The sequence below is a fragment of the Aethalodelphis obliquidens genome, unplaced genomic scaffold, assembly GCF_003676395.1.
Source record: "Aethalodelphis obliquidens isolate GAN/ISIS:26980383/991018 unplaced genomic scaffold, ASM367639v1 scaffold49, whole genome shotgun sequence".
NCBI classification, from domain to species: domain Eukaryota; kingdom Metazoa; phylum Chordata; class Mammalia; order Artiodactyla; family Delphinidae; genus Aethalodelphis; species Aethalodelphis obliquidens.
The window spans coordinates 13680498-13693214 of NW_020837993.1; the positions used below are offsets into that span (position 1 = coordinate 13680498).

Genomic DNA, 12717 nt, shown 5'->3' on the forward strand with positions numbered 1-12717 from the left:
CTTTGCAGCCCCCATGGTGCCATGCACACACCCCTACTCGTCTGCCAGAAGAAGCCCATCAGCATGATGGACTAGCTACCTCAGTGGTTTGCACGGCCTTTGTCTCTGGGTGTAACAGGACAGAGCAGACACTGGAGGAGAGAATGATGGGTCTCAGAAGTGGGTGTTTCAAACAGGACTCAGGGTGGCCACAGTGGTCCAGAGATGTGCCTCTGTCCTCCTTCCGGGATGACTTGCTGCCCAGCTGAGGGCAGACAGTTCCCTACACGGTCAACTTCAACTCCTTCCTCTGTCCTTTCACAGGTGTCCACCCCTAAAAACCATCTTGCATTCCCAACTCTGAAGATCCCAACAGGTAATGATGGTGAACACAGTCTGGTGTTCAAATTTTCTCCACTTCTAAGTAAAAACCAGTAACGCTATACTTACTTATTCATGCTCACCACCGTGTGTAACAGTATGACTTGCCTGCCGGGATACCTGCAGATGCCTCGATGCCTCCACTGGCCTAAGGGATGGTATCCCCAGCACCATAGCCTTGGGGGACAACACCTAGTCTTCTAGGAGATCAGTGCTAATCTGAGATTACATGAGCCAGTTACCTCCATGTCCTCCTCTCCCTCCAGGTCTGCATTCAGATCTGTGATGAGTAATAAGGACACTGAGGCTGAGTGTGAGCAAGCGAGGTGGCCGATGATGATGACAGCCCATTCGACAACCTTCAAGAACTCTCCATTGCCCCTGGGTTCCACCTTCCTCCTAGACTCACAGACACGAGCCTGATGGCCTCAATTCCTGCAGCACCTCCCAGGCGGCTGCCCGCTCAGGCTCAGGGAGGCTGTCTCCAGGCCTGTAGCAAACATTTACTTCCTGGCAACACAGTGTTGGGTGTCGGGAAGCCCCTCTCTCCAGACTCCATGTCCCCCAACAAACATCCTCCATGGTTCTGTCTGTTGGGACACTTCAGTCCAGAATTCCCACAGTCTGAAGACGCCCTGCCTCTGCCATGTTTTCTCAGCTTCCCACCAATCGCCTGCTGCTGTCAGCTCACTCCTGTCCCCCATCATCCCCCAAAACACACCCCCTCATGAGATTCCTGCTTGTCAAGGCCCTCCCCAGGCATCTCCCTGCTTCCCTTCTTCCCGGAGGGGCCATGGGTGCACACAGCTGAGTGCCCTCAGCAGCAGCAGAGTATCCTGGTGTAGTCACGGGTTTGGGGCACAGTCTCCGGTAGGGCCTTCCAGACTCCCTTCATGATGATTTCCAAAGGACAGATGAAGTTTCACTTTCAAGTCTACCCTGATAAGTCTGGCCTGTTCCTCTCTCAGAGCAAAGGACTTGTTTGTTTTAAATGTGGCATACTTAGCACTTTACCATGTGCTATTTATTTTCTATTCCATGTATGTTATTTTCTTTTCCCCAAGGATCTGGTTCAGGTTGGAATGTTGTGCAACCTTTTTTCTTCAAATATTTTTTAGATTCAGGCACCGACCTCCCTCTAAATACTCAGCACTTAATTGCTTTGAATAGAGAAATGCTTCCCACAATAACTCACGTGCATCATTTAAGCAAGACAAATCATCTCATCAGTGGAATTGGGTGTGTTTGCCTGTTGTGTCGCTCCCAATAATTCGAATGCTCCCTTCATGACCTTCAAGCCACCTTGCAGAAGACACGCTGCATGGTGAAGTGGCAAGAGTGAGCAGAAGAATTGACTGTACCATTCAAAACTGGATAAATAGTCCCTGAACAGACAGAAGGTACTTTAGCAAAAGTAATAGGCCTGATATCAGACCTTTCCCTTGAATGAAGCTGGTGATTCAAAATAAAGGTAAAACAAGACCTGTTATAAGACTTTGTAAGGACCTTGAGTATAAGGGAAGAAATCATTTTTCAGGGGGAGGGATGTAGGGAAAACAAACACCTGGTCTTATACTTGGACATAAAATCAGGCACATTTTCTCTGGAGTATGGAGGAAAATGAAGTCAGTACCTTGATCTTGGCTGCTTCCAAGGCTTTTTTGCCATCCCAGGCCCAGCCTCTCTTTGTGAAATAGTTGACGGTGGCAAACTCGATCAGCGCAGAGAACACAAAAGCGTAGCACACGGCTATGAACCAGTCCATGGCCGTCGCATAAGCCACTTTGGGCAGAGAGTTCCGGGCACTGATGCTGAGGGTCGTCATAGTCAGCACCGTGGTCACCCCTGTGGTTGTCAATGACAGGGGTGGGGTCAATGGGAACAAGGATCAGCACCAGCACTGGACCCCAGTATAACACCCCTGAACGTGACAAAGAAAGAAAGGAACTATCACTTTAATCCCCAGCCTAGGTCTCCTGCTCCCTCTACAATTTTCACAGCACAACACATTCATAGCATTTAAAACACTGCTTAGTTTATTTACCTTGTCAATCGTCTCCTTCCTCTAGAACATAAATCGAGGTGGGCAGGGATTTGGGTCTGATTCATACACATACTCTAACTGTGTCCCCGTTGTCCTGACCTGACCCTGCAGAGAGCTGGTGCTCAACAAGGATGCGTCAGAGGAGTGGGGCATCTTAGTGGCCCCAAGGCAAGTCCAGCTGAGAAGGGCAAGAACGTTCCCACCGCTCTAACGAAGTGCTTCACAAAGACTCACTGTGCACCTTACAAGTCGTGGGCTCCAAAAAACTGATGAGACAGGCTTGCTTTCACATGGATTAACGCAGCATGCAGACTCCGAGGACCAGAGTGCAACAGAAGCACCACATCTGAATCTGGGTCTTGGCACTTCACTCCTTCTAACAAGGATCTGGGCCACCTTGATGCTGCCATGCAAGATGCCTGTAGCCATCTGCCTTGTCTTCTGGGGAAATTTGCAGTGACCATAAAGGAAGTCTGGATCCTCGGAAGGGGACGATATAAGCCTCTAACGGGCATCTATTAAGGGCCAGACTCTGATCTAAGCTACATTCTGAATGGGTGTCATTATCCCCATTTTGCAAGTGAGGAGCTTAAAGATTTAAAAATAGTAATGTACCCAAATTCGCCAGCTGGCAAATGAGAACCTGTACTGGGACCCAGGTCTGCTGAACCCTTACAGCCCATGTAGTTTCCACATGCTCTGTGTCTTTCTTCTTACTGCAGTTTTGTTTGCAGAAAGGTGCAAGTATGTGTATGGGGTGTGGGTGCAACACACCTGTTATGAGTGGAACTGTGTACCCCCCCCCCAAATGCATAAGTTGAATTCCTAATCTCCAGAACCTCAGATTTACTTTCCAGACCTTACTTGGAAATATGGTCTTTACAGAAGTAATCAAGTTAAAATGAGGTCATTAGGGTAGGCCTTAATCCAATATGACTGGTATCTCTCTCACACACACACAGGGAGAACAGCACATGAAGACTGGAATTATGCTGCCACAGGCCAAGGAAGTACCAGAAACTGGGAGAGAGGCCAGAAACAGAGCCTTCCCTCACAGTCCTCAGAAGAAACGAACTCTGCTGATTTTGGACTTGTAGCCTCCAGAACTGTGAGAGAGTTAATTTCTATTGCTTAAGCACTCAGTGTGTGGTACTTTGTTAGGGCAGCCTCAGGAAAGAGCACCAAAAGAGTGTCATGTTGCTGGTGGTCATAGCAGCTTAGTCTTCATTCAGTGTCATCTTTCAGAGGTATTTATATACCCTCACTGAACACGGTACTGTGCATGGAATTAACGCTAAATGAGAAATCGGTAGTCATCTTTGATTTTTCTTAGAAATCCAGTTAATCATTGTGCTGGAGAGAAGTGTTCTGTGTGTGACCTTGAACAGGCTTCTTGTGTCTCCTTGAGTCCTTTAACATCCTAATGTGCTTTGAGAATCTCTAAGAGGAAGCAGACTGGAATATAGGGCATTCTCCAAACTAAATCTTTTTCCTTGCCCACCTACTAATGCTCCCCTAAAGAGCTGGGGGAGCACTGCCTGGCCACAAGCCAACCTCCACACCCTCCTGAAGCTAAATCAGGTGAGGCAGGTGAAGCTGGGTATGTGGCTCGAGGTAGAGAGATGGTCAGACAGGAGCAATCCTGGGCCCTCACTGGAAATCCCGAGGCTCCCCCGGCTTCCTCCACCTACAGGAGCACTGGCGGGAAATGCAGGGCATGTTTTCCTTCTTTGGAAGGGACAGTGCAATAGGAAAAGCTGAGGCGGGAATAGTACTTTACAGTTTAGAAAGATGTGAGCATCCATTACAACTGACCCACGAAATTACTTCTAACATTGATTTTGATGAAATGAGCTTCCACGTAAAAGTCAAACACTCAACCATGTCTGCTGTGCTAAGGTACCTCCTGAGCTGGATCTTGCTAAACTTGATTTATGTCTCAAGGATGTCAGATAATTTTCTAAATTCTTATCATATATATGTATACATATATACATGTGTCATACGTACGTATGTATATCTCATATATATTACATTTATATATACATAAGGTAATATATATTATATTTTATATACATTTAATCTATTACTATCATATCACATGTAACATATTGACTGCCACTTGGGAGTTAATTTTAAAGTGGCATGCACATTTCAAAGAAAACTGCCTGATAACATAGAAAACAGTACTTTATGAGACTTGTGAAAATACCGTAGCAAAATCCCACATAACACAGATTGCTGGCAATTTCAAACCTCAAAAAAAAAAAAAAAAAAAAAGGCTCTTAGTGAAAGACTTTTCAAAAGGGAAACAGTGATCGAATTGCTCTGAACCCTGGTTCAGAGAGCAGCCCTAAATCTACTCTTTAACACTGAATTCATAACTAACTGGTCTGTTTGTTTTCTAGGTCACAGAATAGACAGGCAGCACTAGGGACTTTGAGGCTGCTGTCTTTGGGGTGTTAGAGGCAGTCACAGGCCTGGCTTGGGGACACTCACCAAACACTGTCCTGGCTGGAACTGATTCTCGGTTCAGCCAAAAGGACACTTGCGACAAGATCACAGTCATTATGCAGGGGAGATAGGTCTGGATGACAAAGTACCCGATCTTCCTCTTCAGATGGAAATGAGCCGTCATGATTGTGTATTCACCTGCAAATGAACAAATTACTGCAGTCAGCCACCTAAATGAAACCCTACAGTCCTGCCCTGTGGTTCCTGCCCCTGGTCAGAGCCCCGGAGCTTCCCTTCTCTCCACCCTCCCTTTGGACAAGCATTTATTTGTATTGTTTGGGTGAAGGAGAGGCTGAAGGATGCATGGATTTCTTAACGGTCATTTTATAAGTAAGTTTTTTGACTCCCAGCCTCTGAAGAGCCTCTGCTGGTGGATGCTTTGCTGGGGAAAATCAGATTTGTGTGTTCTCCTAATCCCTGGTCACAATCTATGCCACTCTCCACCTGCCCCCCTCACTGCTACTGCCATCAGGATTTCAGGATTTAGCCTCTCCAGATGTAACTCAGGACATCACAGAGCCCTGTCGTGGGCGGATTGTTTTCTCCTCATTTCCCAGCCAGGGAGGGCTGGAAGGAGTGGGGGGCTACCACTTCCCCACAGGCTCTGTGCCCCCTCAGCCGGCTTGGGGGTGAGGAGCAACAGCCTCCGGAGGCCACTGGTGCTGGCCACTCTGAGCTTCCGCTGGTCCACAGAGAGAGTGAGGGCATTTCCTTGGCGATGCCCCAGTGCCTTCTCTGGATCTGGCTGGCTGTGTGGGAGGCGAGTGCAGACCTCCCCTTCGTTGCGGAGAACGATGCTGCCCTGATGGTGAACTGGTAAGGAGCCAAGGCAGCTGCGGTGGGAGGGTGTGTTAGACAGAGTCTCCTTTGCTGTGTGAATTTGCATCTCCCTGGGGAGATGGGAAGGATGCTTTGAGAGGTGGAGGCAGAGCTGAGTTGATCTGAGGACAAGAGTTCTTCAGCTGAATTGCAACAAGTAGATGGTGTGGCCAGGGAGCCTGGTGGAACTGTGAATGTGGGGGGAAGGGCCTGGGGTCTCTGCTAAGGTAGACCCCTGGTGGGGCCATCTGTTCGAGGGTGGTCGGCTGGCTGCATGGGCAGAATGTTGAGACATTTGAGACTGATTACATAGCTCGGACGCCTGCTGTTGGATTCAAAGCCCAGTGCTCAGCAAGGCCAGCTGTGGATGTGTCCCTACGTGCCTTTTCTCACAGCATGAGTTAAGATCATATGTGGCAAACTCTGCCCTCTTACAGAAGAGGAGACCAAAATTCCCTCAGGGCCAAGATGCACCACGCCCTCCCCACAGCCCCAGGCAGATGAGAGCATGTGAGAGGAGGGGAATAGGCTCAGGCCTAGCAGAAGGAGACAGGGACAGAGAGAAGGGGGGCAAGATATGTTTAGTAGCAAAGACATCTTTATCATGATCCAATTTTGCCTCTCAATTCTTGAGAAGAGGGAAAATGCCATTCTGTTTCTTTGCATTAGGATTTGAAGTTACTCTCCTACTTGTAATTCTTTTGTTGTGGTGGTTCTTTTCATTCTATTTTTGAGTTGAGGATAACAATATAAGATAATGTTCAAAAAAAGACCATCTTTTTGGAATGCAAATAGAGCAGAAACCCATTTATAAATTTTTAAAGAACGACATGAAACGACTCCCAACTGTAGCACCCTCCATTAGCATTGCAATTCTTAACCCCAAACCTCTGCCGTGCCACCTTTTCACTTGTTCCCATAAAATCAGGTCTGCTTTCTCTTCCCTTGCCTTTAACACGGTAATCACATGGCACAGCAGCCTCCTCCCAGCCCTGCCAGGCCCTTTCCCCAGGATGCCAGCCCACGCCAGTGGACGGACACTGAGTGCCTGTGTGAGAGGAGGCATGCACTGCACGTCCCTGTGCTTCCAGCCAGCTCCAGGGGGTGGTGATGCTGACAGAGTGACGCTGACCAGGATAACATTTGAGGCTTAGAACTCATGTTGCAAGCAGGACTTTCTCCATCCCTGTTCTACATTTCTCCTGCCATGAGAAGCCCTGCAGGACCCTCCCCTGCTCACAGCCAAGCTTGTGACCATGACCTCTAGGGCTGGGCTTCCTGTGGCCAGGAGGTGTCTGAGGACACCCCTTGTAGGTGCAAGAAGGGAACGCGTTGTGTTCCTTTGGACACCCTGCCCACTTTGTGTCAGGTGAAGCCTGGCTTGTGCTGCCCTGCGGGCTCAGGCCAGCCCTGTGCCTGCGGGTGTGACAGCACTTGCTAAAGCCTCAGCTATTTCTATGGTGCCCGGTTGTGCTTCCCAAATTCAACCCCAGGAAAACCTCTGAAATGTTCAAAGTGGGGAGATAGCAGAACAGGTAAATGAGAGTATTTGCAGGAAGCTCTCTACCTTTCCTGCAGAGGCTGCTGCCCTCATGTCTCAGTGCTTGGGCAGGACTATGTTATATAAGTAGGTCCATGAAGCCTCCGGCCAGGGCCTGCGGTCACCAGGGCTGCTCACATGGAGGCAAATGCACCTCAGATTAATGCTCTCATGATCCTTAATGCCAGGATGCCACAGCTGATGCCTCCATGTGCGGCTGGAGGGAGGGGGCCCGATGTGGAAGGTTCCTTGTGGCCAGCACAGCACGACAGGCCCGGGTGGCTAAGGAGAGTCCTGGGCTCTCCCAGGGTGTGCGCCCCTGAATGGGGGGTGAGGCTTACCTGTGCTGGTGCTGATGTTCTCTGTGCCCACTGTCTGCCCCATCAGGTGGTATTGGTTCAGCCTGGAGCCATCTTCTGCCACCACAACCGACTTGGTTGTGCCATTGGTCCAGACATAGACAACTTCAGAATTAGGATATGCATCTGTATGGGGGAGGAAAAAGGGGTGTAAACATGGAATCATTTGCAGCGTGGCACAACCAAAGATGTTTATAAAAGTAGTACGAGAGATGATTAGAAAGTCAAAGTTAAATGACCTAAAGAAAGTACAGGCAGTCAGACCAGGGCAGACAGCACCACGGTTCAGGCCCTTCTCATTTCTAAAGGGCAGAGTGCTCAGAAGCCGGGCCCAGTGCTTCCTACAGGGTATCTTCTCTTCAGGGTGCACTGTCGCACAGGCCTGAGACCACAGGGTCTGGGGCTCTCCCAGCTCTTAGGGCTCCTGTTGTCATTACAAGAGCTCTGTAAGGATGTAATGCATAGAGTGCCTTGTCAACAGTTCATAAACAGTCAAAGTAAGAACAATGAATCACCCAAGAAGTAATGAATACACACCAAAAAGACAGTTTGGAAACCGGGAGCACTCAAACCAAAGCATGGACTGAGGCTCAGGGGTACACTGCTACAAAGCATCTTGTATGGTGGCAAAGTGGTGATGGTTTGTTTATTCGTCACAGTGTTGGTTACAGTATTAGAATTTTCTTAAATGATAGGGAAATGGTCAGTATTTACCTCATATCAACCTTGGGAAACAGTTTAAGTTTTGCTTATGATTCTCAGAGGCATAAGGAAGAAATGACCCAGGTCGAGTTAGCCTTACAAAATAAGCTAAATTAAGCTTTGTTTGTAGGACTAAACTGGTTGTCTGCTCAGGGAATTTTCAAGCCTGGTCTCTGTTTTTGTTTTTATTTATTTATTTATTTTTGGTTGCGTTGGGTCTTCGTTGCTGCGTGTGGGCTTTCTCTAGTTGCGGCGAGCGGGGGCTACTCTTCATTGCGGTGCGCAGGCTTCTCATTGTGGTGGCTTCTCTTGTTGCAGAGTGTGGGCTTTAGCATGCAGGCTTCCGCGGCACGTGGGATCTTCCCAGACCAGGGACTGAACCCGTGTCCCCTGCATTGGCAGGCAGATTCTTAACCACTGTGCCACCAGGGAATTCCCTCTGTTTTTGATTCTAACAACTTGGAGCAGCATTTGATCACATCAGCTACTATAAAGGTCTCTCTTTTCAGAAGGCACTTGTTGCCCTGTTGTCCATGCTGTCCTGGTGGGAGGGTGGTGCAGAAGGCAGAAACTTTACCCCTGGTGTCACACCTGTGACTGTTACCTTACACAGCAAAAGGCACTGTGCAAAATGGAATTAAAGCTATGGGCTTAAAATCAGGAGATTATCCTAGATGATCCCAGTGGACCCCGTATAATCACTTGAGCCTTTAAAAACAGAGAACTTTCTCCAGCTGGGGCCAGTCAGAGAGACCCAGCTCAGAGAGATTCGAAGCAGAAAGAAAGGACTCGACTGCCATTGCTGGTTTTGAAGGTGGAGGAAGGGGCCATGAGCCAAGGTATGTGGGCCACCCATAGAAGGCAAGAATGACTCCCTCAGGTGACAGTCAGCAGGAGACAGGGACCTCAACCTACAACCCATGGAACTGAATCCTGCCAACAGCCTGAGAGAGGCTGGATGTGGATTTGCCCCCAGAGCCTCCAGAAGGGAAAGCAGCCCTGCTGACACCATGATTCTGGCCGTGGGAGACCCAGAGCTGAAACACTAGGCAAATCCACTGTATTCTGACCTACAGAACTGTAAGATAACACGTTTTTGATTATTGAGATATAATTAACATGTATCATTGTATAAGTTTAAAGTGTACAGCATCATGATTTTATATATGTATTGATACATATTGCAAAATGATCACTACAATAAGGTTACTTAATAAACGTGTTGCTTCAGTTAAATTGCTAAGTTTGTGATAATTTGTCATGGCAGTAGAAAACTGGAACAGGTAGATGGACTGATAAACAGAAGACTCTCTCCCAGAGGAAGGAGACAAATATACATAAGACATGTTACATGTGAGGTGGTAGTAAGTGCTATGGAGAAATATAAGCTATGAAGAGGAAAGAGGTGCTATTTTAAATAAGGTAATCTGGGAAGGCATAACTTAAGAGACCCAAGGGCTGTGCAGGAGCCTGCCACGTGGTTGTCAGAAGGACATGTATCCCAGAAAAGGGCACTGCAAGTGCACATGTCCTGGGGCAAGAGTGTGCCTACAATGCCTGAGGAGAAGGCAGGTGGGCAGTGTGGCTGGACAGGGTAGACAGCAGAGGGCAGAGGAAAAGACTACATAAACGTTGCCTCAAGGCTATTTAAGGCCTTTGCCTTTTACTCTGAGCTAGCCAGGAAGGCAGGGGCGGGGATAAGCAAGTAAGTGACATAGCCTAGTTCATGCTGTAAAAGGACCCATCTGGCTGAAACAGGAGACTAGAATGCAGGGGGGGAAAGAACAGAAACAGGAGAGTGCTTAGGGCAATATTAAAATAATTCAGGTGAAAGATGATAGTGGCTGGAAGTGGTAAAAAGAGGAGAAAATAGGGATACATTTTAAAGGAAAGGGTCATCCAATCAGCTAACAAATCAGATGTGAGCTGTGAGAGGAAGAGGGTGACCAAACCAGGCATCTGGATGGCTCATTTGTACTCTAGGATGGCAAAGATTCTGGAACAACCCAGCTTCTGAGGAAACAGCAGCATTCAGGTGCTGACATTTCAGAGTTGAGAGGCCTATGAGAGGTCTCCTCGGGATGCTGAGCAGACAGTGGGCCACACAAATCAGGAGTTCATGGGATTGGTCCCTGGTGAGGATGTGACTTCTTGAGGCATCGGCACACAGATGTCACTTGAAGCAGGGGCTGGTGACAGGGTCACCTGCAGAGTGAATGTTGGTGGAGGGGAGGGTGCTGCAGGGCCTAGAGGTTGGGAAGGTGAGGAGGGAGCTGCAGAGCCACTGGAGCAGCGGCCACTGCAGTGGGAGGACATGGGGAGTGTGCTTCACAGGGGCTTGTGTCACAGGCTTCAGACGACAGCTGAGAAGTGGCCTCGGGGCCTCGTGGCATCTGTTCACCTCAGCAAGAGCACTTCCAGAGGAGCAGTTGGCTTTAAGGAACAGGGGAGCTCAAGTGTTCCCCATGGCTCTTGAGGGCCCTGAAGGTAAACCTGCACACCCGCCTCTGTATCTTCCCAGCTGCCACACACAGCACCCAATGCCTTCTGGACAAGGCTGTGTGCTTGGCTCGCAGCCTGACGCCAACTCCAGATGGAACAGAACCCATGTACCCTCACAGGGAGGCCTCTGCAGACGTCTCAGGAGATGGGATGGGCTGGCAGGGAAGGCATCCCTAAGCAGGACAGCAGGCTCCGGGACTCCACCAGGCAGGGCTGGTGCCCGGCACTGCGAATGGGCTCCTGGTGTGGCCACTGCTGAGGCAGACAAGCAGGACTACATGCGTGATGAGGTTTCCACAGAAGGAGCCAGAAGAGGTCACGTTAGTAATGAGCCGTGTTCCCACTAAGTGTGGGAGTTTCTTTGCTAGTGCACATCACTTCCTTATTCTTGCTTTATGTGCAAAAGAGTATACGTAACACTTGGAAAATAATAAAACAAGCATGTATGTAGCAAACATTGAGCTTAACACAGAGGAAAACGTCAGAACCTTCTAGGCGCACGACTCACCAAAGGCTCACTTTCTCCCCACAGGTGGTATTCTGAACTTTATGATAATCATTGCATTGTTTGCTTTGTAGTTGTACCTTCTGGGCAGACATCACTAAACAAAGGGGCTTTTTTTTGCCTTGCCTATGTTTTCTTTGTGAAATCTGTTTTGTGTTTTTTACCCATTTGATTCATGTTTTCAAATATATTCTGATATACATATTTTTTTTGCTCCATGTGTTGCAAATATCTTCTTCAAGTTTGTGGCTATTTCACTTTGTTCATTTTTTTAAAAATTTTTTGATAAATGGTATGTTAAGTTAGTCAAATTTATCAACCTTTTAATCTTTCTGCATCTTATTTCGGAGGCCTTCCTGATGTTACACATGTAGTATCAAAGCTGGAATGCTCCATCTTTAACCATTAGGGCCTTGATCACAGACAGTTGACTTCTGTATATATTTTCCTACATAAGTATCCAATCAGATCTTCTCCATGTGGTTTTTGGTGCTGCCACCGAAATCATTAAGCTGTCCCTCCCACCCACGTACTTGCAGGGCCTGTTCTGACAAGTAAGGTCTCCATCAGGCATGGGCTCTCTCTTGCGGGATTCTCTGTTCTGCTCCTTTTTTCTACTCCAATTTCAATCTCCCCTGTCTTAACTACACAGACTTTAGAATTCTAGACAAGAACAGCTGGAAGGGCGAGGTGCCAGCTTTTCTTCTTCATGGGGCCCTGGCTGTTCTTGGTCCTCTGCTCATCCATATACATGTTAGAATCCGCTCATCAGGCTTTCCCAAAAATACTCTGATGAAATTTATGTTGGACATGAATTGGATCTATAGATTACAGATTGGGGACACATGACATCTTATGGTATTGAGTCTTTTTATCACAGACTTGATATGTATTTAGGTCTTTGGAGTGAAAGTGCCTGACAGTAAGCCTTTTTGATTGTAATGTAAGTGCCTGGCATTAAGCTTTCCATTGCCAAGGCAACTATTTAAAAGGCATCCACCTCACATAGGCATGTTCCCAGCTACACTACTAGATAAAGGGCAGGTCCACCCATGCAGTTCCCCTTCTAGAAAGCCCAAGGTGACCTAGATAACTGGTCATTTGATGACCCCACTTCTCCCTAGTTAGAGTGCCTAATTCCTGTTCTTATGTTTTAAATTTGCCAATAAAGATTGAACTGGTGAAACCCTAAGCACCCCACCCTGGACCCCAATAAGGGTAGAGCCCTGGGTCTGCGCTCTTTCTCTCTCCCTTACCCGTGACAGTGCTGTGTGGCCCTGGGCGTGCTGTGTACCCTCTGAGAGCTCTGAGTAATAAGCCTTGTTTTTTCAAAGTTCCCTGGTGGTTGTTGCTGAGAATGCCTTGCAATCAT

General features: G+C 48.0%; 1 protein-coding gene across 3 annotated transcripts in view; it reads right to left on the reverse strand.

Annotated features, from left to right (window-relative positions):
* The window catches only part of GABRA5 (gamma-aminobutyric acid type A receptor subunit alpha5), a 102855-nt gene that overhangs the window by 9940 nt on the left and 80198 nt on the right, over nt 1-12717 (reverse strand). For all 3 annotated transcript variants that reach the window (XM_027083099.1, XM_027083097.1, XM_027083098.1), the window contains 3 exons: nt 7619-7762; nt 4904-5056; nt 1994-2205 (listed from right to left, as the gene is read on the reverse strand). In XM_027083099.1, coding sequence (XP_026938900.1) covers nt 1994-2205; nt 4904-5056; nt 7619-7762 — 509 coding nt within the window. The remainder of the gene's footprint in view (nt 1-1993; nt 2206-4903; nt 5057-7618; nt 7763-12717) is intronic.